At 45.0% G+C, this 27,981-nt stretch overlaps 1 protein-coding gene and 1 long non-coding RNA gene across 2 annotated transcripts in view; one reads left to right on the top strand and one right to left on the bottom strand.

Moving 5' to 3' along the window:
* Positions 1-12,190: 12,190 nt before the first annotated feature.
* The window catches only part of TTC9 (tetratricopeptide repeat domain 9), a 36,368-nt gene continuing 20,577 nt past the window's right edge, over positions 12,191-27,981 (bottom strand). The window contains exons 2-3 of the mRNA XM_004262185.4: positions 20,364-20,546; positions 12,191-17,621 (exon numbers count right to left, since the gene is read on the bottom strand). Of these exons, the coding sequence (XP_004262233.1) occupies positions 17,542-17,621; positions 20,364-20,546 (263 nt within the window). The 3' untranslated portion in view covers positions 12,191-17,541. The remainder of the gene's footprint in view (positions 17,622-20,363; positions 20,547-27,981) is intronic.
* LOC125963557 (uncharacterized) overlaps positions 19,210-27,981 on the top strand; it is a 150,630-nt gene continuing 141,858 nt past the window's right edge. Inside the window, exon 1 of the long non-coding RNA XR_007475666.1 lies at positions 19,210-19,306. This is a non-coding gene — a long non-coding RNA (uncharacterized LOC125963557). The remainder of the gene's footprint in view (positions 19,307-27,981) is intronic.

Genomic DNA, 27,981 nt, shown 5'->3' with positions numbered 1-27,981 from the left:
TGTGCCACAACTACTGAAGCCCACACGCCTAGAGCCTGAACTCCGCAACAAGAGAAGCCACTGCCATGAGAAGCCCGTGCACTGCAATGAAGTGTAGCCCCCGCTCTCTGCAACTAGAGAAAGCCCGCGTGCAGCAACAAAGACCCAGTGCAGCCAAAAATAATAAAATAAAAAACCCCAAAAAACAGTGACGTGGGTGAAATTCAACACGAGAGCAGTAGAGGCTGAGGGAAGGCTGCATTTCCATTAGGGCAAATTTAGGGCCTAGGTCTTCCCTTGCCTTTAGCTTTGGGCAGAAGTAGGTGATGCAGAAGTGGTTCTAACTATTCAACTTCTTTTTCTTGCCCTTGATATTTATTGTGAACTCTTTTCCCTGGCTATTAAAGGTCGGTGGATTACCCACACTATTGTATGGCTATCATCAAGGATGCAAAAGAAAGCATGACGCATGGTCTCTGCCCTTGAAGAACTTGTGTCTAATGGGGGACAGAAACATGAAGACTTATGGTTAGATGATCACCTTCACTGAATAGCCAGAGATAACTTTAAAAAAATTTAACCTGGCTGTTCCTAGAATAAGCTAGTTCTTTTCCAGGTCGCTGCCCAAACGTTCTGTGGATGAGAACCTTTCTTCTGTTTTTCTAGCAAGATGTTCTACTGGTTAACATCTCTTATGCCACACTTGACAATATAAAAGCTCAGAATTTTCCTTCTAAATGTCTGTGCTAACACATTCATCTTGCTGTTTGTTCTTATAAGTAGACCCTTACCAGCCAAGTGTCCCTGGTTCTCAACCCAAGAGACAATGGGGAGATGTTTCAGCAGATGATAAGAAGTTGACGGTTTGTCTGGACCCTTGTTCCTTGGCCTGTACATATGATCCCAGTGCGTCCCCAGGTCCCCACTCCTCACACTTCTATCTTCCATTCTAGTCTAGTCTAATACACTTCTATTCATTGGTACACAGGCATCAACTAATGGTAGAGCCCTCCTGCTGCCTGAAATTTACCCTAAAGCTGCTTTCGCTGCTGTCTTCTTGATTGCTGCTCTCTTAGAGGAGTGGTCACAGGTCCTCATGACAGACAAGCCAAGGGGCTGGAGAGCGAGGGCCAGAAAAACGAAAGAATGGGTGGAGCTGCCAGTTCATGCACTGGGTTGATAGGTAGCCTCCCTGGCAAAGTTCTAGGTTCTGGTTCCTATTCCTGACGAGGCTCCAAAGGTCAGAGGCCAGACTCCTAATGATTATTGTCACTCTTCTAGAAGGAGAAACTGTGGAGGCCCGAATAACCAAATGAGCTAGTGGGAAGGTAAAGGAGGCAATTCCAGCCCGTTCCATCATAACAAGTACCTTTGGTTGAATGTCAGAGATTTCCTCTTGTTTAAGTGGTACCTGGTGGAATTATTATTTTTACTGTTAGAATACTAAATTAAAGGAAAAATCAACCTATGTGGCCAAGAGAAGGGGGAAAACCCTATCTATTAAGCATATTCTGTCCAACTCTCTTAGAGTTGGATAAAGGCTCAGGAGGGGAGGCCAGATTTTTTGCAGGGAGATCCCTCTCTGGTTCCAGTGGACCTAAACGTATCCATTTCTTCTTCAGTGTTTTGTCAACAAACATTTATTGAGTAACTACGATATGCAAGCTTAGGTCCTCCTGCCTGGAATGCCCTTTCCTTGCCCACTTCCCTTTCCAGCCTGGGCCTAATCAACAGCCATGTATCCTTCTGACCTAAGCGCCCCAGAACTTTTCTCCCTTGATGAAGTGATAAGGCTTAAAATGCAAACTGCCTCAAAAAACTCATGCATGTGGAGACACTGAGAAATCTTTTCAGATCTTTCTCTAAAAGCCACCTTTGATGTAGAAGGAAAGGAGAGTAGAGAACAAAGGAAAGCAGAGGCTCCTGAAGTGAGAGGGACGAGCGGACTGAAAGGTGGTCCCGTGGGGGCCAGCAGGGAGGGTCAGGAAGAGGAGGTTGGGGGTCTCAGACATCAATCTGGCCAACTTCTCTAGTGCTGAAGAGGCTCAAAGGTTAACCCAGACTTTGATCCCGGACATTCAGGACCTAATGTAACTTTGTTCCAGGCTAACGAGAGATGAAAGCAGCCAGAGTGGGTTAGGACCAGATACAATTTGGCTGAGAAGAGGCAGTAAGAGTCTTTGACATCCCAGGGAGAATGGATTGCTCACGCTCCCAGGACAACTTCCCACATTACAGTGGCCAAGAATGTGGGCTTTGGAGTCAGATGGTCTGGGATCACATCTCGGTATTTCCACTTATTAATTCCACGACCTTGGGCAGTTTATTTAACCCTTCTGGTTCTCAAGTTTCTTGTCAGTAAAATAGTTGTTCTAATAATAACTGTCTCATAAAATGATGTTTACAAACCTGATAGGACCGTAAAACACTGTTCTGGCGCATAGAAGTCAATTGACGTTTCCTATTATAGAAGCAAATTATTTCACAGGGAGGAAAACAGGGAAATAAAGTAAATTGGGGAGTATGGATTATAGGGTTTGGATTAGGGTGACTGCGCAAAGAAGAACTTAGAGGTTAGCAAAAGGGGTTGGAAGTAGAGGTGGCTTGTGGGGTTCAGATCCTGATTCCCAAGATGTTTGGAGTGCTGGAATACCCAAAAGTCTCAGTGAGACTTAAGCATACAGCAGTTTATTTATAAACAACATGTAGCTAGATAAAGATATGGTCAGAGGAGTATCTGGATGCAGGGTTAGGAATAGCTGACTCTGCAGGCTGGCTGTCTCTGCTCAGGAGTCAGGCTACTCTCTTCTCTCTCTACTCAGAGCATGGCCCAAACACCAGCTGCAGAACATCTCCCACGTCTTGTTAGAAAGGCAGAATCTTGGGCCTCCCTCCAGACCTACTGAATCCTAATCTGCATTTTTTTTTATTGAGGTATAGTTGACTTACCATTTTACATTAATTTCAACTATACAACATAGTGATTCAATATTTTTATAGATAATACTTCATTTAAAGTTATTACAAAATAATGGCTATATTTCCCTGTCCTGTACAGCGTATCCTTGTTGCTTATTTATTTTATACACAGCAGTTTGTGTCTCTTAATCCCATACCCCTGTCTTGCCCCTCCCCTGACCTTTTCCCCACTGGTAATCATTATTTTGTCTTTTTATATCTGTGAGTCTGTTTCTGTTTTGTTATATACATTCATTTGTTTTATTTTTAGATTCCACATATAAGTGATAATGTAGAGTATTTGTCTGAATTATTTCACTAAGGATAATACTCTTTAGGCCCATCCATGTCCTTGCAAATGGCAGAATTTCATTCTCTTTGTGGCTGAGTAATATTCCGTTGTGTATATATACCACACCTTCTTTATCCATTCATCTGTCGATGGACACTTAGGTTGCTTCCATATCTTGGCTATTGTAGATAATGCTGCTATGAACATATGCACGTATCTTTTCAAATTAGTGTTTTCGTTTTCTTCGGATGTATACCCAGGAGTAGGATTGCTGGATCGTACGGTACTTCTATTTTTAATTTTTTGATGAACCTCCATACTGTTTTCCACAGCAGCTGCACCAATTTACAATCCCTCCAACAGTGTACTAGAGTTCTCTTTTCTCTACGTCCTCACCAACATTTGTTATTTGTAGACTTCTTGATAATAGCCATTTTGACAAGTGTGAGTTGATCTCTCATTGTGGTTTTGCTTTGCATTTCTCTGATGATTAGCGATGCTGAGCATCTTTTCATATGCCTGTTGCCTACTTGGATGTCTTCTTTGGAAAAATGTCTATTCAGGTCTTCTGCCCATTTTAAAAATTGTGTTCTTTGTTGTTTTCCTTTTCCAATATTGAGTTGTATGAGTGGTTTATAAATTTTGGATATTAACCCCTTATCACTCATATCATTTGCAGATATTTTCTCCCATTCAGTAGTTTATCTGCATTTTAACTAGATCTCCAAGGTGATTCTTGGGCACATCAAAGTTTGAGAAGCACTGCTGTTCACACATCTAGGTCCCAGGTTCTCCATAGGGAATGTGTGAACTGCTACGATTTTTAAACTCTAAGCCAGGATATAATGCCATCAGGTGTGCTAAGAACTGGATTACATTCTATATTGAAATTAACTTTATACTTTAGTGAGCTCGTCTTTGAATAAAGTCTTTGCATATAGACCAGTAGCAAGAGGGAGCCACATCACCAGTACGCCTTTGCCACATCAAACATTCTTGGCCTCGGCATATATTCAGAGTTTAACACCAGCAATATTCAGTATGAGGTTTTTTTTTTAAGTCACCAGACATAATTCTTCTATTAGTGGATTCACTAGACATTCCCTAATGCATACCTTCTATTAATAGTCTTATTCAAAATTCCCCTATTGCCACCTGCCAGGGGATGTAGGAAATCAATTTAAGCAACCTCCAGCAGTCCTAAAGAGAGACTTTGAAGTCTCTGTACAGTGAATCCCAGAAAGACTGAAGACCAGGCTAGCAACGCTCTTGCTGTGCATGAGTGCTCTGTGCCTCAGTTTCTTAACTGCAAAGTGAGCAACATGATTGACAAAGAGTTTTAGCTTCTCTCAGCTCCCTTTCCTCTTCTGTTTTACCGTTCCTTTTTCTGGATCTCAGAACACGCTTCGGCTAAGACCTTGGCTTCTTTTAACTGGAAACTGGTGCAAACCTGGGCAGGTGTAAGATTAGACCCAGTCTAGGAAAGTGGGACTCAGTGGCTTAAAAGGTAGCTGTGGTTACAAGGAGCAGAAGGAGAATGGAGGAAGTGAAAGAATTTAATTCTTCTACAAGTTCAATGACGGCTCTCATGGTACCTAAGAGGCCTAAGTAACCTCATGCTCAAAGGTTTCACAGTTCAGTCCACTGGGGATGAGGTGTCAGTACCTTGCTTATGCTGAATTATGTTCCCCCGACCAGACTGCACCTGGCCCACAGCAGTGAAAGCCTGGAATCCTAACCTCTAGGCCAGTAGGGAACTCCCCTGGCATACCTTTTTAATCTCCTCATTTCCTCATCATAGAAGTTTCCATCAAATGTCAATCTACCGTGAACTTATAACCAGACCTGATGGTCAGACACTCCATCCCTACTGTCTTTATGTCTATCTCTCCATCTTCTCTAAATCTCTGGGAAAAAAAAAAAAAGCGTTTTCTCAACTTTGACCAATATGTATATTGATGCGTGCAAATAAACGAAATAAATACATGGACCAGAAAGGACCAATTCTGTTTGGTGTCAGCTAGGATCTCCTACCACATATTTATAGACTATTAGAACTGCCAGAGACCTCAATAGTTCAGCGATTCCCAAATATGACTCTGAACCTCTATCAGAATTTTAGCTTCTAAAAAAATGCAGTTTCCAGGACCCCACATCTGTATTTCCTAAATGCTGGCTGGGTGCTCCTGATACCAAGACAGGATTCTGACTCACCTTCACCCATTTATAGTTGAGGATAAGGTAAATGAGGCCTGCCACACGTTCAAGGTACCAAAGCCAATGATGGCAGATGGAGGTTCAGGTTTCCTTTGTTATAGGTCATGCACTTATCTACATTTCTGAGTTCACATGTGTGTCAAAGAAACAGAAGCCCCTATGATGCTGAATCAAAAGTAATCAAAAAGTAAAAGTTTAAAGAACATCTTGATAAGGTGGGCTTTACTTTACCAGAATTATCCCCTGACTGAAAGATGAAAAGAACCAACAAGTCCCAAACATCCTTTCCCGCAGCTCCACCTTCCAGCCTGCACTCAGCAGGTACCCAAAGCCTCGCTGATTTGAAGCTGGGGAGAGACTAAGAGCGCTCCATGGTTTTAACAATTTCAGTAGATTCTAAATCCAAGAAAATAATTTTTCTTATAAGCTGCCAGACTCCATTTGGGACTTATCAATACAAATAAAACCAAACGTAAAACCAGACCAAACAATAACCTTAGCTCAGGACTTCCGAGATGATCTTGGAAACTTTCGTGGCCCTCTAACTATGGGTGAGTGATGGGTCCTCCGTTCTCCATACGCCCCGCCCCAAGCTCTTTTCCTCCCTCCAGCTCAGCACTCATTTCTATGCATGTGAGTCTCAGCCCTTCCTCTGCAGCCCTGCACTCTCCCCAGCAGGATGCCATGTCAGCACTGCCCTCTTTCCATGAATCCAGGCAGAACTCAGTCTTCTCCATCAACATGGAGCCTCTCCCCATGCCCCCTTTTTGGCAGCACCTCCACAATGCTTCTCATCTCCTACGTTTTCAAATTAGTGGAGATTTCTAGTCAGGTACTGCTGGACTCCATCTTTGTTCTTGTGTCCTGTTGGGCGAAGGACAAGAGAGAATTATTATCAAATCTGTAGGTGGCACCAAGTGGGAGAAATGAGCAGATATGGGTGATGGGATCAAGATGAAAATGCTCACAACAAGCTGTAAGGGAAGACTGAAATCAATATGATTAAATGCAATAGGAATAAAATTGTGCATTGAGATAAAAATACAATGTGACGATACTGTATTATTCCATTTACATGAACTTTAAAAACAATTTTTATTTTTGCAAGACCAATCTATGGGGTAGAAATTGGAATAGTGGTTACTTCTAGGGTTTCCGGGAGGAGATTAACTGGAATGGGGCATAAGAGAACTTTCTAGGATGACAGCAATGTTCTATATCATGATTGTTGTGTTGGTTACAGGGGAGTATTCATTATTAGGACTTATCAGTTTTCATACTTGGTAAGACGTGAGATCTGTGCATTTTATAAGTTCCAGTCCAATATAAGATGGTGGATTTCAACAAGTAGAAGTACCTAAAAATGGAATGGGCTCTATTTGATATGAAACTCCCTGGAAGCATTCACGCAGAGACTAGAGAACCAACTGTTGGGGATGTCATAAGCTTCCAGGGTGGAGAGCTATGGTTTCCTGAGTATCTATTATATGCCAGGCACTCTGCTAAAACCTAGAGACGTTAGGAATGATAATATTCCTCTGCTCGTTCATTGCAGCATTATTTACAATAGCCAAGATATGCAAACAACCTAAGTGTCCATCAATGGATGAACGGATGACAAAGATGCGGATAAGGATGAATGGATAAGGAATATACTACATTATATTATATATTTATATATAATATGCATATATAATGTATATAATTATATATTCTGTTAAAAAATATTCCTCTGCTCCTTCTTCTTCCTCCTTCTCATCTTATTACTATTATTATTATCATTAAATAATTAGCTAATGCTAAAGAATGCTTACTTTGTACCAGACGCCATCCAAAGCAGTTTACCCCCATTATTGCATTTAATCTTCACAGTAAATCTTTGAGAATGATACTGTTATTATCCTTAGTTTCGGAAATGAGACACACAGCAAATAAGTGTTAAAGTCTGAAGTTGAACTCTGATTGGCTCACATTACAAAAGGTGTGTGAGCCAGAGTGGGGTCAGAAGTAGAGGCCCAGGGAGCAGAAGACTGCGCTCTCTTCTCCCCTGCTGCCCTCTCTCCTACAATGTTGCAATCCTTGCCCCTCTGCCTTGGTTCAGTGGCAGCAGCTACGGAAGGGTCTGGAGTTGGGGGACATGGAAACTCCATGAAAGAGCAAGATTAAAATAACCAGGAAGGCCCCTGATGACATAGGACGGTCCTTGAAGCTCTAGAATTTTGCTGTCCAATACAGTAACCACTAGCCACGCATGACTATTGAGCAATTAACATGTGACTAGTTCAAATGGAGATGTGCTGTCAGTGTAAATTACACACTGGATTATGAAAAAAGAATGTAAATACATCATTAATAATTTCTATATTGATTATATGCTGTAATGGTAATATTTTAGATATCTTAGGCTAAATAAAATACATTACGTAAACAGTTTTATTGGGATAAAATTCACTCATTTAAAATGTACTTGAGAGAATTCCCTGGGGGTCCAGTGGTTCAGAATTGGCGCTTTCACTGCTGAGGGTCCAGACTGAATCCCAGGTGGGGGAACTAAGATCCCCAAAACGGGCAGTGCAGCCAAAAAAAAAATGTACTTGACAAAGTCTTTCGGTATATTCACAGAGTTGTGCATCCACCACCATGATCAATCTTAGAACATTTTCATCACGTTTCAGCAAGAAACCCTGCACCACTGAGGCATCACCCCCCAATCCTCCCACCACCACGCCCAAATCTCCAGCTCTGGGCAGCCAGTAATCTCCTCTCTGCCTCTAGTATTTGCCTATTCTGGAAATTTCATAAACATTGAATCGTACGTATGTGGTATTTAGTGACTAGCTGCTTTCACTTAATGTTTTCAAGGTTCACCCATGTTGTACAATGTATCACTACTTAATTTCATTCCATTGTACAGATATGTCACATATTATTTATCCATTCATCAGTTGATGAACATCCGGATTTTCCCCACTTTTTAGCTTTTATGAATAACACTGCTACGAATATTAGTGTGTAAGTTTTTGTGTGGACATATGTATTCAGTTCTCTTAGGTATATACCTAGGAGCGGAACTGCTGGGTTATACAGTAACTTTATGTTTAACCATTTGAGGAACTGCCAAAATGTTTTCCATGGCAGCTGTACCACATTATATTACTACAAGCAGTGTATAAGGATTCTAATTCCCTGCATCGGGACACTTGTTATCTGTCTTTTGATGATAGTCATCCTAGTGGGTATGAAGGGGTGTCTCACTGTACTTTTGATTTGCATTTCTCTAGTAGCTAATGATGTGTTGAGCATTTGTTAATGTGTTTAGTGGCCATTTGTATACCTTCTTTGGAGAAATGTCTATTCAGATGCTTTTGCCCATTGTCTTTTTATTATAGGGTTTAATAGTTCTTTATATATTCTAGATACAATTATCTTATCAGATAGATGATTGCAAAAATTTCTCCCATTCTATGGATTGTCATTTTGCTTTCCTGATGGTGTCCTCTGAAGCACAGAAGTTTTTAATTTTAATAGATAAAAAGTCCTGTTCATCTATTTTTACTTTTGTTGCTGGTGCTTTTGGTGTAATACCCAGGAAATCATCACCTAATCCAAGATCATAAAGATTTACGCCAAAGTTCTTTTCTTAAGAGTTCTATAGTTTTAGCTCTTAGATTTAGATTTTCAATCCATTTTGAGTAAATATTTTGTATATGATGTGAAGTAGCAGTCCAACTTCATTCTTTGGCATATGGTTATCCAGGTGTCCCAGCACTGTTTGTTGAAAAGACTCTTCTTCCCCCATTGAATTGTCTTAGCACCCTTGTCGAACATGAATTTACCACAAGTGAGAGGGTTTATTTCTGGACTATTATTTCTATTCCATTGATCTATATGCCAGTATCACACTGTCTTAATTACTGTAGCTTTGTAGTCAATTTGAAATCAAGAAGTGTGGGTCATCCAACTTTGCTCTTCCTTTTAAAGATTATTTTGGATATCCTGGGTCTCTTGAATTTCCATATGAAGTCTAGGATCAGTTTGTCAATTTCTGCAAAGAAATCAGTTGGGATATTAATAGAGTTTGTGTTGAATCCATAGATCAACTTGGAAAGTATTACTTTTTTTTTTTTTTTTTTTTTGGCCACGCCACGAGGCATGCATGATCTTCCCCAACCAGTGTTCGAACCCCTGCCCCCTGCAGTAGAAGGGTGGAGTCTTAACCACTGGACCATCAGGTAAGTCCCGGAAAATATTACTGTCTTAACAATCTTAAGACTTTCAATTCATGAATATGGAAAGTCTTTCCATTTATTCAGGTCTTCTTTAATTTTATTCCACAATGTTTTGTAGTCTTCAGAGTATCAGTTTTGCGCTTTTGCTAAATTTATTCCTGATGATTTAATTTTTTGATTGTTTTCTTAATCTTATTTTTGTTTAGAAAATATTACTAAAAGTAATTTTCTCTGTTTATTTTTACTTTTTTAAGGTTGGCTACTAGAAAATTTAAAATTATACAGGTGGCTCACATTATATTTCTTATGGACAGTGCTGTTCTAGAATGAAGAGGCTGAGATTAGAGGAAAAAAGGAACATAAAACAATGGAATATATCAAAAGTATGCATGCCGTGATGGCTCTGGAGCTACATTTGTGAAACCTAGTGTAGAATTTTCACCTATTATGGAAATCACAAGTGTTGAAGAGCTTCTGATTGCACTCAGAGATAATAGGTGTACTTGTCCCTACTCTGCACAGAGGGGATTTAATCAGATAAGAGTCTGCAGAGTTTTCTGTGACTTCTCAGCCCTTGGGCCTATAAGGGTAGTAAAGTGACATTGCCATTGCCTGAGCTCAGGCATGAGGAAACAGGGAAAGGGTGAGAAAAGACAGCTCATGCTGACGGCCTCAAATCCTTTCATGTGGTATCCAGTAAAGGGAGTAACAGAGCTTTGCCGTTGACCCTGGTCTGAAGCTGACCCCTCTTACCACTTCTGCTCCTCTCATTGGCACTCCCTCGGGAAAATCTTCCTTGATCCTTCAGGATTGCTATAGATGCCCCTTCTTGCTGTGCCCTTGGTGTTTTCTGTAATATTTATTACACAGATTTGTGTAATACCTTGTTAACCACCTACAGTGAAGTGATGGGAGTGATAAATATTGAGTGAGGGAATGATTGCCTGAGTATTATGTTCCTTCTTTCTTTAGAAGAGAGTAATGTCACAGCATCACATTAAAAAAAGAAAGATGCTTTGTAAGTGTATTTTGGTTCACTGGGTAGAAGTTAAATTTGTTGTTAGAAAACTGATGTGAAAACTAATGTGAGTTCTAGTTCTGGCTTTGTTACTTACTAGCTGTGTGACCTTGAAGAAGTCACTTATCTTCTCTGGACTTGATCCCTCATCTGTAAGTTGAGAGGTTGAAGTATTCAGTTTTAAATCCTTTCCAGCCCTAATATTCTGTGAGATGCTGAAGACAGAGCAAATCTGGCTTTCAATTGTTGGCTTACTTCCAGACAAGCAATTCAACAGAACAGCTGAGATTCCCAACATTTTGCAGGGTCCTCTGCCTTCTCCCCCTTCTCCATGTCTTAGCAAATATGAATAGCCGAGGGCCTCACTGAGGGTGGTTTTTTTACAGAATCCAATTTCAGTCCATTTAGAGGGGGACTTTTCATGCTGACTTGGTAATTTGAACTCTGTCATGCCTGATGGACTGAATGCATTTTCCCTGCCTGTGTTACCCGCTCTGGGCTGGTGGGAAGAGAAAGTGCAGGCATTGGGAGTGGGAAGCAGGGGCACTTTAATCTAAGCAGCTGCAGATCAGCTGTTTTGGCCTTGCAGCCAGTTTTGTGTTTCCTGCTCTGAGGCCCAGGATGTGGATACCATGGCATTGGAAGGAGAGTGGGCGATGGCTATCCTCTTCCCTGACGATTGCCTTCTCCTTGCAGCGCAGAAGCCGCTAGCCTGTGGGAACAACTGCAGCAAGAAAACTGTGTTGATCTTTGGGTGTGACTAGGAAACACCTGGTTCTGCAAACCATCAGAATTATTCCAACCGATTGCTGTGGAGTCTGATATATGCTTGCAGAAGGCATGCGATGGAGTATGGGGCTTCCTCTACTCCCCTAACCCCCAAGTATCTATACTTGTTCTATTTGATCAGAGAGTAACCCAGGGGCCTGCTGGAAGTTCACTTTCTTCTAGAGTGCAGTGTAGGGAAATACAGAAGATAAACATACAGGTATTAGTAGCCACACTATAAATGAGGAAACTGAGGCTGAGCAGGGTGGGAGGAAGAAATGAATGTTTATTCCATGCTTACTCTGTGCCAAGTACTGAGCTAGGAGACAGGTACTTCTTAATCCTCCCAACAGCCTTTTAAGAAATGTGACATTATGCCATGTATAGGTGAGGAAAATGAGGATCAGAAAAGTCAAGCAACTGCCCCAAGGTCACACAGCTAGTAGACATCAAAGCTGGTATTCAAACAAAGCTCCATCTGTCCACGCCGAAAGATCCCAGGATTTGAAATAATGGAGCTGGGTGTTCCGACTGCCTGCTGGTCTACCTCAGCAGTGGCTCCTTAACCTGGCTGGTCAGCGGAAACTTTTCAGGACGTTAAAAAACTATAGTAGCTTGAGCATCATCCCCATGATTCAATGCATCTAAGGCACAGCCTGAGATTATGTATTTTTAAAAAGCTGCTTCAAGTGATTCTGATGTTTTGGAAAAAGCACAGCACTGGAGCACATAGCTTCTCTTCTTTTTTTTTTTTTAGGTGGTTTTTTTTTTAGAACGTGGTCACTGATTCTTTGACACACCTCTAACTGAGAGATGGGGTCTATATCCCCTCTCTTTGAATCTGGTTGGGCTTGTGACTATATGATAGAAGTGATTTTTTTATTTTTATTTTTTTAGATGTTGGGGGTAGGAGTTTAGTCATTTATTTATTTATTTTGGCTGTGTTGTGTCTTCGTTTCTGTGCGAGGGCTTTCTCTAGTTGCGGCGAGCGGGGGCCACTCTTCATCGCGGGGCGTGGGCCTCTCACTGTCGCGGCCTCTCTTGTTGCGGAGCACAGGCTCCAGATGCGCAGTCTCAGTAGTTGCGGCTCACGGGCCCAGCCGCTCCGCGGCATGTGGGATCCTCCCAGACCAGGGCTCGAACCCGCGTCCCCTGCATTAGCAGGCAGACTCTCAACCGCTGCGCCACCAGGGAAGCCCCATAGCTTCTCTTCTAACCCAAGTCTCGTAGGATTTCTTCAGTCCTCAGAAGCCAAGATCCAGTGAGCCCTGCACTTACTTCAAGTAACATTTGCCGCTGGATCCATCATTCATTCCAGGTTCAATGCTCAACGTTTATTGGCCACTTAGTATGTGCCAGGCATTGTACTAGGCATTCTAGCTGCAAAGATGAATAAACCACAGTGTCTGCCCTGAGGAACATCCGGATAGTGGACCAGACGAATAGAAATAGGAAGTTCTGATTCCTATTTGTAGCAGATGCCAGGCAGAGGTAGACTCATGTTGTTTGGAATGCAGACTAAGGGATCAAGGAAGGCTTTCCAGCAGTGATGACTTGAACAAGTCCTATAGGAGTTAGCATGGCAAAGAGTGGACTGGAGGGGTGAGGCATAGCCAACTGGGCAGAGGGAACAGCATGGATAGGCCCAGAGACCCCAGAACAATGGGTTCGGGGAATCACAAGAAGCTAGGCAGCAGTAGAATGTAGGGAACCTTGGGAAGAGGACCAGGAGGTGTCAGTGGGAGAAATCACATGAAAGACCTTGTGTGATATGCTGAGTTTGGCCTTTATTCTAAAAGTGACGAGCAGCCACTAAAGATTTCTAAGCTGTGGCGTGACATAATCAGATGGTGTTTTAGAAGGGCCACTCTGCTAGAAATGAAAAGGTGAACCGTAGGCAGAAGAAGCTGGCAACAGAGAAACAAATGAATTGCAGAATTAAGAATTTATGTATGTCAAAAAGCACCATAAACAAAATTTGAAAACAAAGCACTTGGAAAGCATACTTGGCAGTGTTTCTTGCCCAAAATAATACTCTTAATAAAATTACATATTGATAATCAACATACCAATATCAAATAAATAGAAAAATCACAAAGAAGGAGGTACAAATGGTCAATAAGCATATGAAGATGCTCTTCACTAATAAAGAATTGTGAGTTCATATAACATTGATATACTATTATTTTCCTCTCAAATTGGTAAAGATTTGGTAAGTGATAATACCCACCTGTAGTGAGGGTGCAGGGAACAGGGCACTCTCAAGCCTGCAAGTAGAAGAGTGCTTTGGTACAAACTCTCCAGAGGGCAGTTGGTAAAATATATCAAAATTCTTAAAGATAGCCAAACGACATCCTTCTCAGATTTTATCCTCAGGAAATAGTGCTAGATATGTGCAAAATTTAGCTACAAGAATGTCTGTTGCAATATTATTTACAATAAAGATTGGGAACGCATGAGATAATCACTATTGGAAGATTGGTTACCAAATGAGGGTCCACCCACATAATGAGGATGCTGTTGAAACAGTTTGCGAGACCAGCAAAAAATGGTACGTTCGTGTTATAGTGGGTGAAGTAGCACAAGGTGCAGAAAGTGTGTCCCAGGTGCTACCATTTGTGACAAAATAGATACATACATTTGAAAATGCGTAACTGTCTCTGAAAGGATATACAAGTAGCTGGAGAGAAACTAGAGGCTGGCAGACAGGGCAGGAAAGAGAGTTACTTCCGACTCCAGATCTTTTTGTAATTCTTGAATTTTGTACCTGTGTATGCATTACATATTCTACAATATAAATACACATTTTGAAAAGTGAGTTATTAAAGAGTATGTACAGTATGATCCAATCTTTGTTTAAAAAAATGCATGTGCATGTGTACATTTATACCAAAAACAACCAAAAGATACATCCATAAGGATAACAATATCTGTCTCCGGTAGTAGGATTATGGGGCGGAATTTATCTTTTTTTTCCCCTAATATTTCTACAATACACATGTGAGGCTTTCATAATAATTACAATAAAAGTATAATATTTTTTCCCCAAAGAGTCTATCACAAAAGTCCAAGCGGGAGATGGCAAAGCAGGTCAGATCCAGGATGAGCGCTCCAAGTATAGCTCAGCAGTGATATCTGCAAACAAAACGTATAATTAAATACCAGTCCCTGTTTGGGGGAGGGACGAGGAGAAGGAAGCTGATGGTTTGTTAAGGGGAACAGAGCTGATGTTGCCTACCGGCTCTCTGAAGTCTCTGGACAAACGCACAGGAAGTTCAGTCCCACCATCTCAAACAAGTCCCAGGCAGCTTTTTTCTTTGGGATCATTTAACTTTGGGTCACAGTGAATGGAGTTCCCAGCACGCGTACCTACGTTACCAGACAAGCAGAAGACCTGGTTGCTTGTTCTATGAGGTCCCATGAGGTTGTCCTCACCTAGTTCTGGTTTTCAACCGTTTTCTTTGGAAGGATGGCAGCAATCTTATCATCCCCATCTGTCCAGCTCTGCCCCAACTCACTTGGTGAGGCAAGACCCCTCTCCTGTTCCACGCTGCGAATAGTTACTCTGAGTCCTTCTTCATGGCACTAAGACCAAAGGAAGACCCTGCCCATTTGAACTGGTTCTGCACACCACCTCTGACCTCATCTTCATCCTTCAGATCCTAACAAGCAGTCTGCCAGCTCGCAAACTCTCTGGGCTGGAGCCTCAGGAAGAGGGGAGTTCTGCACGTTTGCCTGTACTATGCGTGCTGCGGGGCGGATTTGAGTTGGGGTCATGTGAAATCATTTTGAGGGAAGAGGGCAGAGAGGAGGACACGGTAGGGGTGGGGGAGGATGTGGCAGCAGTATCAGCGTTTTTCCCTTTATCCCTTCTCCAGAGGGTGAGCTATAGGCAACCAACTGGGGGCCCCTGGATATTTCTAGCACCTTCTTGCAGCCCCCGTTGGAAGCGTTTGAGGAGCTATGTGAATATAAACTGTGCTGCCGGCTTCTGGGCCCCTCAGAAGTGATTGGATCCTGCAGTGTTGGAGCCTCTGATTAAACAAATAAGCCAGAATTAACTTTGTGTTTCCTTTCAATCTCTACCTGTAACTGTGACTCTTCCCCAAAGCTGGGAATGGGGTGAGGAATGCTAGGTGGATTGTTTGGATACGTGCTGGCCCGTCAGCAAGGAGAATAAACAATACACAGAAATAACTGCTGGGTCTCAGCTGCCTTTTCCGCCACTAGGGAGTCAAGTGTTAGGGACAATTTTTCACCTTGGGCTAAATATGAAAGGCAGCCCACGTACCATCATTGACGTAGTCAAGGTTTGTCACACATACTGTCCTGCTTTTGAATGGTTGTAACTACTCAGTATTATACTTTTTAGGGCAGCAACTAACTACAGAGTAGTTAACAGCTGAAGCTCTGGAGTCAGACAGACTCGGTTCAAATCCTAGCTATGCCACTTAAGGCCATGCAACGTTGGGCTAGTTTCCTCTTTTTCAGTTTTTTTATCCATCAGATGGGAATAGTAGGGTAATTGCACAAAAGAAATGAGATTATACATGTAAAGATCTGAGGATAGTGCATTTAATAAATGCTCACTATTAATATTATTGCATCTGTATATATTTTAATTTGTACAATATTATCTCACGGATCACACAAAAAATACATGAAAGTGCTTCGAAAATTTTAAAGCATCATATAAATTAAAGGTATCATTGGTAATAATCTCCTATGACTATTTCTCAACTCTTCCAACTCCTTGAAGACTGGGACTACATCCTACGTCCCAGGGCAAACTGCACAATGACAGGCAAACAAGAAGCCCTCAGTAAGCGTCTCTGATTTGACTGAAGCAACATGGCATCGCAAAAAGGGCATCGGTATCGGGAGACTAGGCTGGGATAAAATTAGTTTAAGGCAGGAGAGCCAGTCTGCAGTCATCATTTAGTCATTCAACAAATATTTGTTGAACACATTCTATGTGCTAGATATTGAGTCCAGGTAATTTCATCAAAAGAGAGGTTACAGGTTCCCGCATAGCCAAATCCCTGGGCAGTCTCCACAATGCCAGCCTACTCTAAAAGCACAAAGGCGCAGCCAGCATTGTAGACCCCTGCGCAAATGGCCCATTGTTTTGGGGGAAGCCCCATCCTACCTGGCTGCAAGCAGCTCTGATCGAGGGTTGCGGGAGGGAGTAAAAGTGAGGGAGTGGGCCGCTTTCAACAGAAATGACAGGAACTGCTGCCTGTTAATTTATTTTTATTTACACTTCATTCGTCCGCAGTTCAGTCTCCCAGTCTATACAATGCTCTTTCCCCTAGATATCATCTCTCCCTCTCCCCGTCCCTATGTGGTCAGCCCCTGGCCCACTCTACCCTGCCCTTCTGCTGTCACAGCTGCCTGCTGGCTGGGAGTCTGGGAGAATGGTATGTGTGGTCACCAGAGGGCACTGAGAGTGGGCTTCGATGGCATGTGAATCCTGGCAGAGTCTCAGATCCCCAAGTGGGAGAGGAGAAAGCACACACCAAGACAACGAGTGAGGGAGGGAGGCAGGGCCTGAGGTTTTGGGGGTGGGGAGCGGGTCTGTGTGCAGGAATCCAGTGCACAGACTCTCAGACTCTGTTGGCTTAACCAACGCTTCTGGTGTCTGTCTCATCCCTGGATTTGTCACAGTTGCCTTGAGATGCTGCAGTCTGTCAGGCAGCTGTGGAGGGGTCCAGCCCGTGGGCTCCGTGCCCGACGCCTTTGGGATGGTGCACCTGCCAGGCTCTGCCTCTGCCGGAAGCACTGGCCCAAGTCAAAGCTGCAATGGCATTCCCAACCTGTGACAGTCCTCTCCGGCTGTTCCCGCTGAAGTTAGGTCCCTCTCAGTGGCTGCCCTACCGGAAAGAGGATGTCCCTTGTCAGGGCAACCCACCAGATTCCAAATCTGCACGTCTCCTTCTTTTCACACTGGGAGTAGACAAAGAGTTGAGGGGCAATAGGAGGAGGAAGTGGGGAGAAAGGAACAGAACTCTGGGAAGAGCTCTCCACCAGCAGGTGCCTGGATGTCCCGGGTTAGGCTCGGCTCTAGAAAGGTGTTCCAGTTACATGGCTTCCTTCTCTCTCTGGGAGCATCTGCTGAGCTTCATCTCCGTCAGCTGGATATATCGAATCACGTTGGTGTCTGTGAGGAGAGAAACACACCTTAGGGAACAGCTGGTGAGGGGAACTCTTGGGTCTGTGGAGAATCAGACCAAAGCTGTATCTGCAGACCATGGACAAGCCAGACGCACCCAGCCAAGGTCCAGTGTGGCTGAAGGGCAACCAGGATGTGGTTCCTCTCTCTGACTGCTCCGCGTCTCCACGTGGACAGGTCCCTGTGACCCAGAGGACAGATGGCAAGGAGAGGAGAGACAGGGGAATTTCTCCCCTTATGTCTATGGAGCAGCAAACCCCAGTGGTCCTGAGTCAGCACAGTTAGTTGGAGTTTAACCTCAGGCAACTTAGAAGTTTCTCTGAGCCTCCTGTCTCGTCTGCAAGAAACAACCTCCGTTTTTGAGTGCCTACTTTATGCCATGTTTTTAACCTTCATCGTCTCACTGAACCATCATTATAATCCTGTAGGTATGTTTCATCATCCTCACTGTGACCAAAGTTAAAACTGGGCCCCGGAGAGATTAAGTCAGATGCCCAAGGAGACACACATAGTTGCTGCATCTGAATCCAAAGGCTGCCTCTCCCAGGGATCATAATATCTTCCTCATAAAATTGCTATGAGGACCAAAGTAGATATGTCTAAAAGGGCTTAATCCAAATGATCAATAAATATTAGTTGATTGTAATGGTTTTTTTAAAAAAATAATTTTATTTATTTTTGGCTGTGTTGGTCTTCGTTGCTGCACGCAGGCTTTCTGTAGCTGTGGCGAGCGGGGGCTACTCTTCGTTGCGGTGCGCGGGCTTCTCATTGCGGTGGCTTCTCTTGTTGGGAGCATGGGCTGTAGGCGCGCGGGCTTCAGTAGTTGTGGCACGTGGGCTCAGTAGTTGTGGCTCGCGGGCTCTAGAGCGCAGGGTCAGTAGTTGTGGCTCACGGGCTTAGTTGCTCCACGGCATGTGGGATCTTCCTGGACCAGGGCTCGAACCCGTGTCTCCTGCATTGGCAGGCGGATTCTTAACCACTGCGCCACCAGGGAAGCCCCTGTAATGTTTTTCAGTTGGAGAGTTTAGAAGAAATTTGCTTCATTGTCTTATCTCGTTCTTACTAGTAAGGTTAGGCAACCACCTCACCACAAACTGGGGAATTTCCCCCCAGTTCCAGCCCTTAAATTAGTGAGTGTTCTAAACATAGAACAACTATTTAGCCCTGCACACACCAAAATATGAATTAGGCTGCCTGAGATGTTTACTTCCACAAGCACAAATGAATGCTGTATAATATTCCAGAATGCCTGGCAGGGCACCCAGAACAGTACTGGCAGATAGCAGGTGCTCAAGAAAACTCTGTTGAATGAGTCCCATTCTTGGTCCTCAAGTGGCTTATAGTAGAGCTGGGGGAACACGATTTATATACAGAAAACAAATCAACAACACATAAAAATAAAGATATTAGTGTTCTTTAAAAAAATAAAGAAAAAAGCATATTGGGTATTTGCAAATTCATCCTAGCAAGACTCCTTGGAAGGAGAATTGCATTAAAAAGAAATCATCCATATGAACAACCACGGCAACAGCAAGTCAAAGTCATGGTTTAAATGATACCTTCTCAAGTGTTCCCTGGTGGCGCAGTGGTTGAGAATCCGCCTGCCGGTGCAGGGGACACGGGTTTGATCCCTGGTCCGGGAAGATCCCACACGCCGCGGAGCAACTAAGCCCGTGCGCCACAACTACGGAGCCTGCGCTCCAGAGCCCGCGAGCCACAACTACGGAGCCTGTGAGCAGCAACTACTGAAGCCTGTGCGCCTAGAGCCCGTGCTCCACAACAAGAGAAGGCACCACAATGAGAAGCCTGCACACCGCGACGAAGAGTAGCCCCCGCTCACCACAACTAGAGAAAGCCCCTGTGCAGCAACAAAGACCCAACTCAGCCAAAAATAAATAAATAAATTTATTAAAAAATAAATAAATAAATGATACCTCCTCAGAGAGGGTGTTCCTGACCACCTGGTCTGAAATAGCACCCCCTTTAATCTTGATCCTCTGACTCTGCTTTACTTCCTTCATAGCACTTACTACTACTAAATATTACGTTATCCATTTGTCTGTTTACTGTCCATCTCCTTCCATTATAACATAAAGTCCTTGAAGGTAGCAACTTTTTTTTGTTCCCTGCTATTTACCCAGCACCTAGAAGAGTTCCTGGCCCATTGTACCTGCTCAATATATACCTGTGGCATGAATAAATGGCGGGGCTAGTGGATGTGACTTAAGCAAATGGTACAGATGACACCTGCTCTAAGGACTAGGATCTGACTGAAGGAGTTGGAGCATGCTTCCTGGAGGATGCTGGGCTTAGCCCCCAGATTATCCATTTGTATTCTGTCTCATCAACCAGAATGTGAGCTCCTCACAAGTGGGGACCAAGTCTTCTCATCTCCATCCTTGGCACCCAGCACAAATCTTGGCACATAGTAAGAATACAATATGTACCCATTGAATAAGTAAAGAGGGCTGGATTCTCGGTTGGAGAAATGAAGAATTCCATATTCTATTTGAAAAGAAGAGATGCCCAAGCTCCCTGGAACCCAGACCCCAGGCAAAGGCATGGACTTTGTGTTCTCCTTGTTCCAGGACCTAGCACACACCTGACCCTTCATTTGCCATTTCGCTCCCTGCCTGGCCCTGCCGGCCAGGAACTCTGACCACGGCAATGAGACGGCCTGGGAGCTGCCCCAGGGGGCTGGTGGTAAGGAAAGAGCAGTTGCTGCCTTACCTGTTGGCTGTCGGGTCCTTGCTTCTTTCAGGTAGTAGAGTGCTTTGTCGTAGTCTCCAAGGTGGTAGAAGGCCACGCCGGACCGGTAAAGGGCCTTGAAATTCTCCCCTTCTTTCTTCAGGACTTTGAGGCAGTACTCTTTGACTCGTTCATAGTTCACCAGCTCAGCCTGGAGCAGGCAGGCTACAGAGGAAGGGAGAAAGAAGGGATGGTGTCATCACCACAACAGCAGCAGGCTCTGAATGTCTCCCTTTGGTTTTTCCTCTCTGACTGGAGAAGGTTTATGAGTGCTGGGGCTTTACGGTGGGGTTTATGCCATGGAGTTGGTCATCAAATAATCCAGGGTTCTAGGATCCTGTTTCATCTTCAACAAGCTGTGTGACCTTGAGCAAGTTACCTGACCTTGTAATATGGATTGAATTGTGCCCCCCGCCCCCCTCACTGAGTCCCAGTGCTTTAGAATGTGACCTTCTTTGGAAATAGGGTCTTTACAAAGGTAATCCAGTTAAAAAGAGGTCATTAGAGTGGGTTCTAATCCAATCTTACCAGTGTCCTTATAAAAAGGGTACAATAGACTGAATGTTTGTGTCCCCCCGAACATTCACATGTTGAAAACTAATTCCCAGAGTGACGGTATTTGGAGGTGAGGTCTTTGGGAGGTGACTAAGTATTGAGGGTGGGGCCCTTATGACTGGGATTCGTGCTCTTATAAAAGAGACCCCAGAGAGCTCCCTCACCCCTTCTGCTATGTGAGGACACAGTGAGACAACAGCCATCTATGAACCAGGAAGTGGGCCCTCACCAGACACTGAATCTGCGGTGTCTTGATCTTGGACTTCCCAGCTCCTAGAACTATGAGAAATAAGTGGTTGTTGTTTGAGCCACCCACTGTGCAATACTTTTGTTACAGCAGCCCAAAGAGACTAAGACAAATGAGAAGTTTGGACACCAAGACAGACACACAGGAAAGACGATGTGAAGAGACACAGGGAAAAGATGGCCAAGGAATGCCTGGGGCTACCTGAAGCTAGGAGAGAAGCACAGCTCTCGGAAGGAACCAACCCTACCAACACGTTGATCTTGGACTCCTAGCCTCCAGAACCATGAGACAGAACGTATCTCTTGTATAAGCCATCAGTCTGTGACACTTTTGTTGTGGCTACTGTAGGGACATGCCACAAGAGACAATGACAATACTAACCTTGGCCAATATTTGTCAAACGCTTCCCTTGTGCCAGATGCTTGCTTCGTTGCTTTACTTGTCTCACCTGATAGAATCTTTGGGATACTATAACGAAGGTCCAAGTATTATTCCCATTTTACAGATGAGGAAGCTGAGGCCCAGAGAGGTTTAAGTAACTTCCCAAGGACACACAACATGAAAGAGGCAAGGCTGAGATTTAAATCAAAACTGTCCAGCTCCAGAGACCAGGTTCCTCACTGAGCTGTTGAAGAGATTATATGAAATGGTGGCACAGTATTTGACACAGGGCTTGGCACATAGTAAACACCCACACTGTTACTTCATGTCATTATAATTCTTTGCAGCCCCTGCAATCCCGTGGTGACAACTGCCTCTATTTTCCTCAAGTTCTCTTCCACACGTTTGTCTCTGCAGTCCCTGGGAGCAGGGGCCTCTTGACGGGCTAGTGACCAGCCTTATACAGAGCACACCTCTGGGCGTGAGAGACCTGGGGGTCCCAGGCAAGAGGAAGCTGAGGCTGGCAGCTGCCTATGTGGGGCTCCTTCCTATTCCAGAGTCAGTTATCTCTGAGTAAACCGTCTCCCCCTTGAAGCTTTCTCTCACAGCGATCAGCCACAGGGCCAGGGCTAGGGCGAGGGTGAGGAAGCTTGTACCCTTGAGTGAGCACCTCCTTACATACTGTGCCCTAGGGGCCTCACTTGCCTCACCCTAATCCCAGCCCTGCTGAGCTACCTCGGCCTCCATTCCATCCCTCAAGCATTCAGTAGGCGTTGACTAAAGGCAAAGAGGGGTGTCAAACACACTGGAGGAATTTTTTAAAAGGGGGTGGGGTGCGGTGGCGGAAGGGCACCTGTCTGCTTCTTCAAAGTGAATGAAAACAGACTTAGCAGGTCAAACTGCTGCTTCCTGCCAAGACCTGGCTGGTGGGACGTGGGAGGATGCTGATGCGCTGCTCCTTTGCACCCAGGTTTCTCCCACGTTGGAAGAATCATCCTCGGGATAGAGTCAAGTCACTGATTTTAATCTTCAGGGGTCTAACTTCTGCTGCTTTGATTCCTTAAATAACTTCCCAGGGATGTGAACTGCTGATTAAGAGACCAGATCTTTCATCGGGCATTTTAGACCCAAAAAAACAAAAAAAACCCAAACAAAAAACATCCTTTTGCAGGCTGAGTTGGCGCTATGACAACCAGGAAGTGGCAGAGAATCAGCCCAGATCTGGAAATTGACCCATCACGTTCCACTCGCTACAGGGCAGGAAGCCAAACAAGTCGACAGAAGCAGCAGGTTGCTAACCCCGTGGGCATGGGCGTGGGTGGCTGTGGTCTCAGAGACACGCAGACCTGCTGGCACACTAGGGGTCCACCCTGCCGAGCTGATGCCACCAGCTCCCTGCCCTCTCTTCCCTCAGCTGTGGGGTGGAGGCCCCCCTGCCCCCCTGCCCTACCCCGTTGCTGCTGGAGTTTGCCTTGGTGCTTTCACAGCTCTGCGGACAGGGAGGGCTTCTGTCATGAGGTTCCCGCCTGGGAACCTCACTGGCTGCTACCTGTGTGGGACTTGGCTCTAACAGCTGCCCCCAGAACTGAAGGGTTTCCTGTCCAAACTTCCACAGGCCATCTCGTGTCCACTGTTCTCAGCTGAGAGCCCTCTTCCTGTCCAGCCCTCCATCCTCAGACACTTCTGTTTGCTGACCTGAGCAGTCTAGGAAATGGATCTTTGTTTGTTTTAAAAAAACAGTGTTTGAATGTCTAAAACTGGGGTGGGGGGGGAAACAAAAAGGCCTGGAAATGGGGAAGTCCTCCCGCTAACACACCATCCCCCCACCTTGGGCAAAAGAAGGATAGCAGTCGATTTCTAGGACTCATTCAGTGAAAATGTCTGGAATTCCCCTGCAGATCTGGTGTGAACTGTGAGACCTGGTTGTGGACCTGGGTTCAGACCGCAGGGGAGGTGGGGCCCGGCAGGTTACAGGGTGTGGAGGCCCTATTGGCACCAGAGGCAGAGCCCAGGGAGATGGAGAAATCTGGAGTTAGCTCGGGTCCAGATGGGCTGCCTTCCCAAAACTCTGCACCGAGAGGGGGAATCCAGATAAGAAACAAGGGGTGGCAGGCCAGAGCTCTTAAGAAGGCCCAGGGTGGAGGAGGCAAGAGACAGTCTGGGCTGCACTCAGCCCTACCTGCGGGTGATGTTTAGGTACCTCTCTTGTTTGGGTGGGGAGTTATCTGGGGTACATATAACAAGTCCATGGGATAAGTAAAATGGGATGTTTGTAGGCACATTTTAGAGTTGAAGAAGTTAAGAAGGAGAGGTTGACCAGCAGTCTCTTGATGTTTCTTCCATGTTTCTCTGCCTGCTACCCAGGGCCTGGGGGCTGCAGGAAACCCTGAGACTAGGTCATTTTGTCCCATTGCCCTTTCTTCCTCTCTGTCGTTAATCCCTTACCTTGTGTCAGAGGATACCTTACCTTACCTCAGTACCTTACATATACTATGTCTTTTCATCTTCACAGCAAATCTATGAAACAGGTTCTCCGTTATGCTTCTTTTACTGATGATGAAACCCAGTTCCAGAGAAAGTAGGTAACCTGCTGGAGGTCACTCAACTAGGAGGTGGCGGAATTACGATATCCTCCCACTTCTGCCTGGCTCCCAAGACTGTGCTCTTGCCCGTGGGTACCTGTGGGTCTACGTGTGAAGCCTTTAGAAACCACATCACCCCTCGTAAAAGACAGGGCACCTGTGTAAACAGCCTTCCTTTGGGTCCCAGGGTCAACAAAACAAAAACTAACTGCACAGAGCACTGTACAGGGCACTGGGATGAGGTGGTGAACCAAACGCCCTGCCCCGTCCTGGAGTTGATGGACTGCTGGGGAGGGCAGATGGTGCGTTATCTCAAATACCCCCGTGTGCCAAGAGCTGTGAACGAGAAGTGATGAGTGGCAGCCTCCTGAGGGGGGAGGGTCCTAAACCAAGATCAAGTATCATGGGAGGCTTCTTGGAAGAAGCGGTGTTTAAGCTGGGTTCCAAAGGTTGTGTGTTTCTCAACCTCAGCACCATAAATATTTTAAGCTGGGTAATTGTTTGTTAGGGGGGGGATGTCCTGTGCATTGTAGGATGTCTAGCAACATCCTTGTGTTCTACACACTAGATGCCAATTGTGACAAGCAAAACAATGTCTCCAGATATCGCCAGATGTCCCCTGGTGGGGGGCGGGGGGAATCACGCTTGTGTGAGAACAGTTGATGTAGGTGGAAAGGAGAAAAATCTTTCCATGTGGGGGGGGGGAGGGAGGGATGGAGGAAGGAAGGAAGAAGGAAAGAAAGAAAGAAAGAGAAAGGAGGAAGGAAGGAAGGAAAGAAAGAGAGAAAAGAAAGGAAGGAAGGAAGGAAGGAAGGAAGGAAGGAAGGAAGGAAGATAGAAAGAGAGATTATGGCTTATTTGAGGAGGTTTGAGTAGCCAAGCCCAGCTGGAGCAGAGAGACTGAAGGGAAGGGTAAAAGGGGATAAAGCTAGAGAAGCAAGATGAAACCAGGACACACAGACCCTCCTGGTTCATGTTGAGGATCTGGGACTTTATTCTTAGGGCAAGAGTGGATTTGGATGATAAAATAATGGTGACTCGGTTGACTCAAGCTGAGGCAGAAAGGCAGAAGAAAGGGATTCATTCAAGCGGCACCCAGGAGTCAGAACTGACTAGCATTAGGGAACCCCTGACGTATGTTCCCTCTGCTGTTACACTCACGTGCTTGGATCCCGTCATCCCGGGAGATCCTAGATTGCCATTTTGGATCCACTGATGATCCACGAGTTTTCTTCCACATTGTAGCAACCTGGTCTCCGTTTGAAATAAGGTTTAAAATATGAGTCTCTGTGCTCTACTGTATGGCACAGATCACTATACTAAAGAGTACTGGGCTGGGAATCAGAAGAGCTGGATCCTCGTCCCACCTTTGCCACTAGCCAACATTAGGAAAATCACTTTCCCTTTCGGGACCTCAGTAAAAACGAGGGGCCCACACTTCATTGAGTCATCTCTACCATACCTAACAGCCTGTGAATATCAATGTTTGCCACTTAATAGAAGGATGAAATTGTTTCACTGGTTCTTCTTCAAAAGGACTTCTATTACTTTTGGTAAAAGGCATCTTCTGCTGCAGATGACAATCAGAAATGGGGGGGGGCAGCGATTGAAGGGCTTGTCTAAGACAGTCCTGCCACGTGGAGATTTGTTCTGGCACAGAGACTGGACTATGTTCGGATGTGGTCTTCCCAAGCCAAGGCTCTGGGGCAGGATCTTCCCTGCAGGGCGTAAGCACCGCCGCTGTTGGCCAGTCCCAGCTTAGGAGACCGTGGACTTGGGAAGGCAGGGCTCAGGCTAGATGGAAAGGGAGCTTGTTCTTGTCCATGGCCTTGGCTCTGAGTATATATTTGGCTTCCAAGATGCAGTTATTAAGCAGCAGATGCCCGGTGGGGAGACATGTCCAAAGTAGACATGTGGAGATGGGCCCGGGCTCCCAGACCACCATATCTAGAAGCTCTTTTCAGAGAAATACTATGAACTTTCTGGTCTCTGGATCTTCTGACAAGTTTGAATAAATGCTGCATCCTGGAATCGACCAAGCTGTGGAGAATTAGGACAAGCTTCCATTCATACTTGGAGAGGAGTGCTAGAAGGGAAACTGCCTTGCCCGAGCCTACCGTGGGGGCAGCAGTAGTGGCCAGTGCAACTTACAAGAGAAAGGTAAATTTGGAGGACAAAATTGGGACGGTAAGTCCTCAGTCGCTCCTCGCATGTGGAGATTCCTCTTCCATTGCCAACCTTGGGTGGTTACGGTATGATTTTATGGAAAGAGCTTGGCAGGCTTTCTTAACTCCGCAGAGGACTCTTCAGTAGGAGAAAGAGAATCAGAAACTTAAACAGCCCCAAGCACTCACACACAGAGACAGAGGAAATCTTAAGTTTGATGTTCCCCAAGGCAACCACACTGAGACCTCAGGCTAAAACACGTCAGGCTCTCCTGGCTCTGCCACCTGTTTTGTTTCTGTTTTTCCTGGTGCATGCAGGGCATGGTGACAGCCCGGGCAAAACGCCACTTGTTGGCATGAGATGAAAGGAAACTGGATGGGAGGAGGAAGGCCAAGTTCATGTAGCCATTGGTTTTCTTCTGACAGCCGATTCACTACCATTTGCCCTTACCTGCTGGACGGGAGGGAAGCATGGGCTGGATGGGAGGGAAGGAGAGACCCATCTGGGGCCAGGAGTGAGGAGGGGGAACCTGCTTCACGAGGCTGCTCCCTGTTCGGAGGTGAATCGTGTCCTCCCAAAAAGGTATGTTGGAGTCCTAATCTTCAACACCTCAGAATGTGATCCCATATGGAGAGAGAGTCTTCATAGGGGTGATCAAGTCAAAATGAGGTCAGTAGGGTGGACCCTAATTCAGTACGACTGGTGTCCATATAAAAAGGAGAAATTTGGACACAGAGTCAGAGACACACAGAAAAAACGATGTGAAGAGACACAGGGAGAAGGTGGCCCCTACAAGCCAAGGAATGCCAGAGGCAACCAGAAGCTAGGAGAGAGGCCTGGAACAGATTCTCCCTCACAGCTCTCGGAAGGAGCCAACCCTACCAACACCTTCATCTTGGGCTCCTAACCTCCAGAACTGTGAGACAGTGTTTCTCTGTTATTTTAAGCCATGCCGTTTGTGGTGCTTTATGATGGTGGCCTTAGGAAACGAATACACCTTGCTGGTCATTTCTTTGGGAAGTGGGCCCAGGAATTGGCTATGACGTTCCTGGGGGAGATTTTCCCAAACCAAATTATTTGACCCATTTTCAAATTGATTTCAAGGGGCGTTGGCATAGGAGTCAAGTGGAAAGAGCTTGGATCAGGATAGAGGTGACATTCAGGATATTTAACAACTGGTATAGGTCCTAACCACACGGAATAGGCACATGGGATTGTGCTGGTTCTGGGGTGTTCTGGCTGCATTAGTGCTGGATTTGGAGATACGGTCCCGGGCTGGAATCCAAGCTCTGGCGCGCACTAGCCCTGGCCCTTGGGCAGGTTACTTCATCTCCCTCGGTCTCCTTCTTCTCATGTGTTAAATGAAGATAATAATACCTATGTTGTAGAGACTCTTGTGATGATAAAATGAAGTAATTAATGTATGTTATAGGCCCCACACAGCGCTAGGCACAAACACTGATTCTCATAAATGCTAGTTCTTTAGGAAATCACTAGTCGAATGTGGTTTCCCCAGCAACGTGTTATGTTAACCAGAGGAAATTTCCATTTTGAATCCTACACACAGTGCAGGAAACTACAGCTTAATTTAAAGCCAATTTTCAAGAATAGGTCAGATATATTTTGGAGGGTAATTTAGAGGTTCTTTCTTTTTTTTAGCATCTTGATT

Source organism: Orcinus orca, chromosome 2, assembly GCF_937001465.1.
Source record: "Orcinus orca chromosome 2, mOrcOrc1.1, whole genome shotgun sequence".
Classification (NCBI taxonomy): domain Eukaryota; kingdom Metazoa; phylum Chordata; class Mammalia; order Artiodactyla; family Delphinidae; genus Orcinus; species Orcinus orca.
Note: the sequence above shows the minus strand (reverse complement) of the source record. Positions and strands in the feature narration are given on the sequence as shown.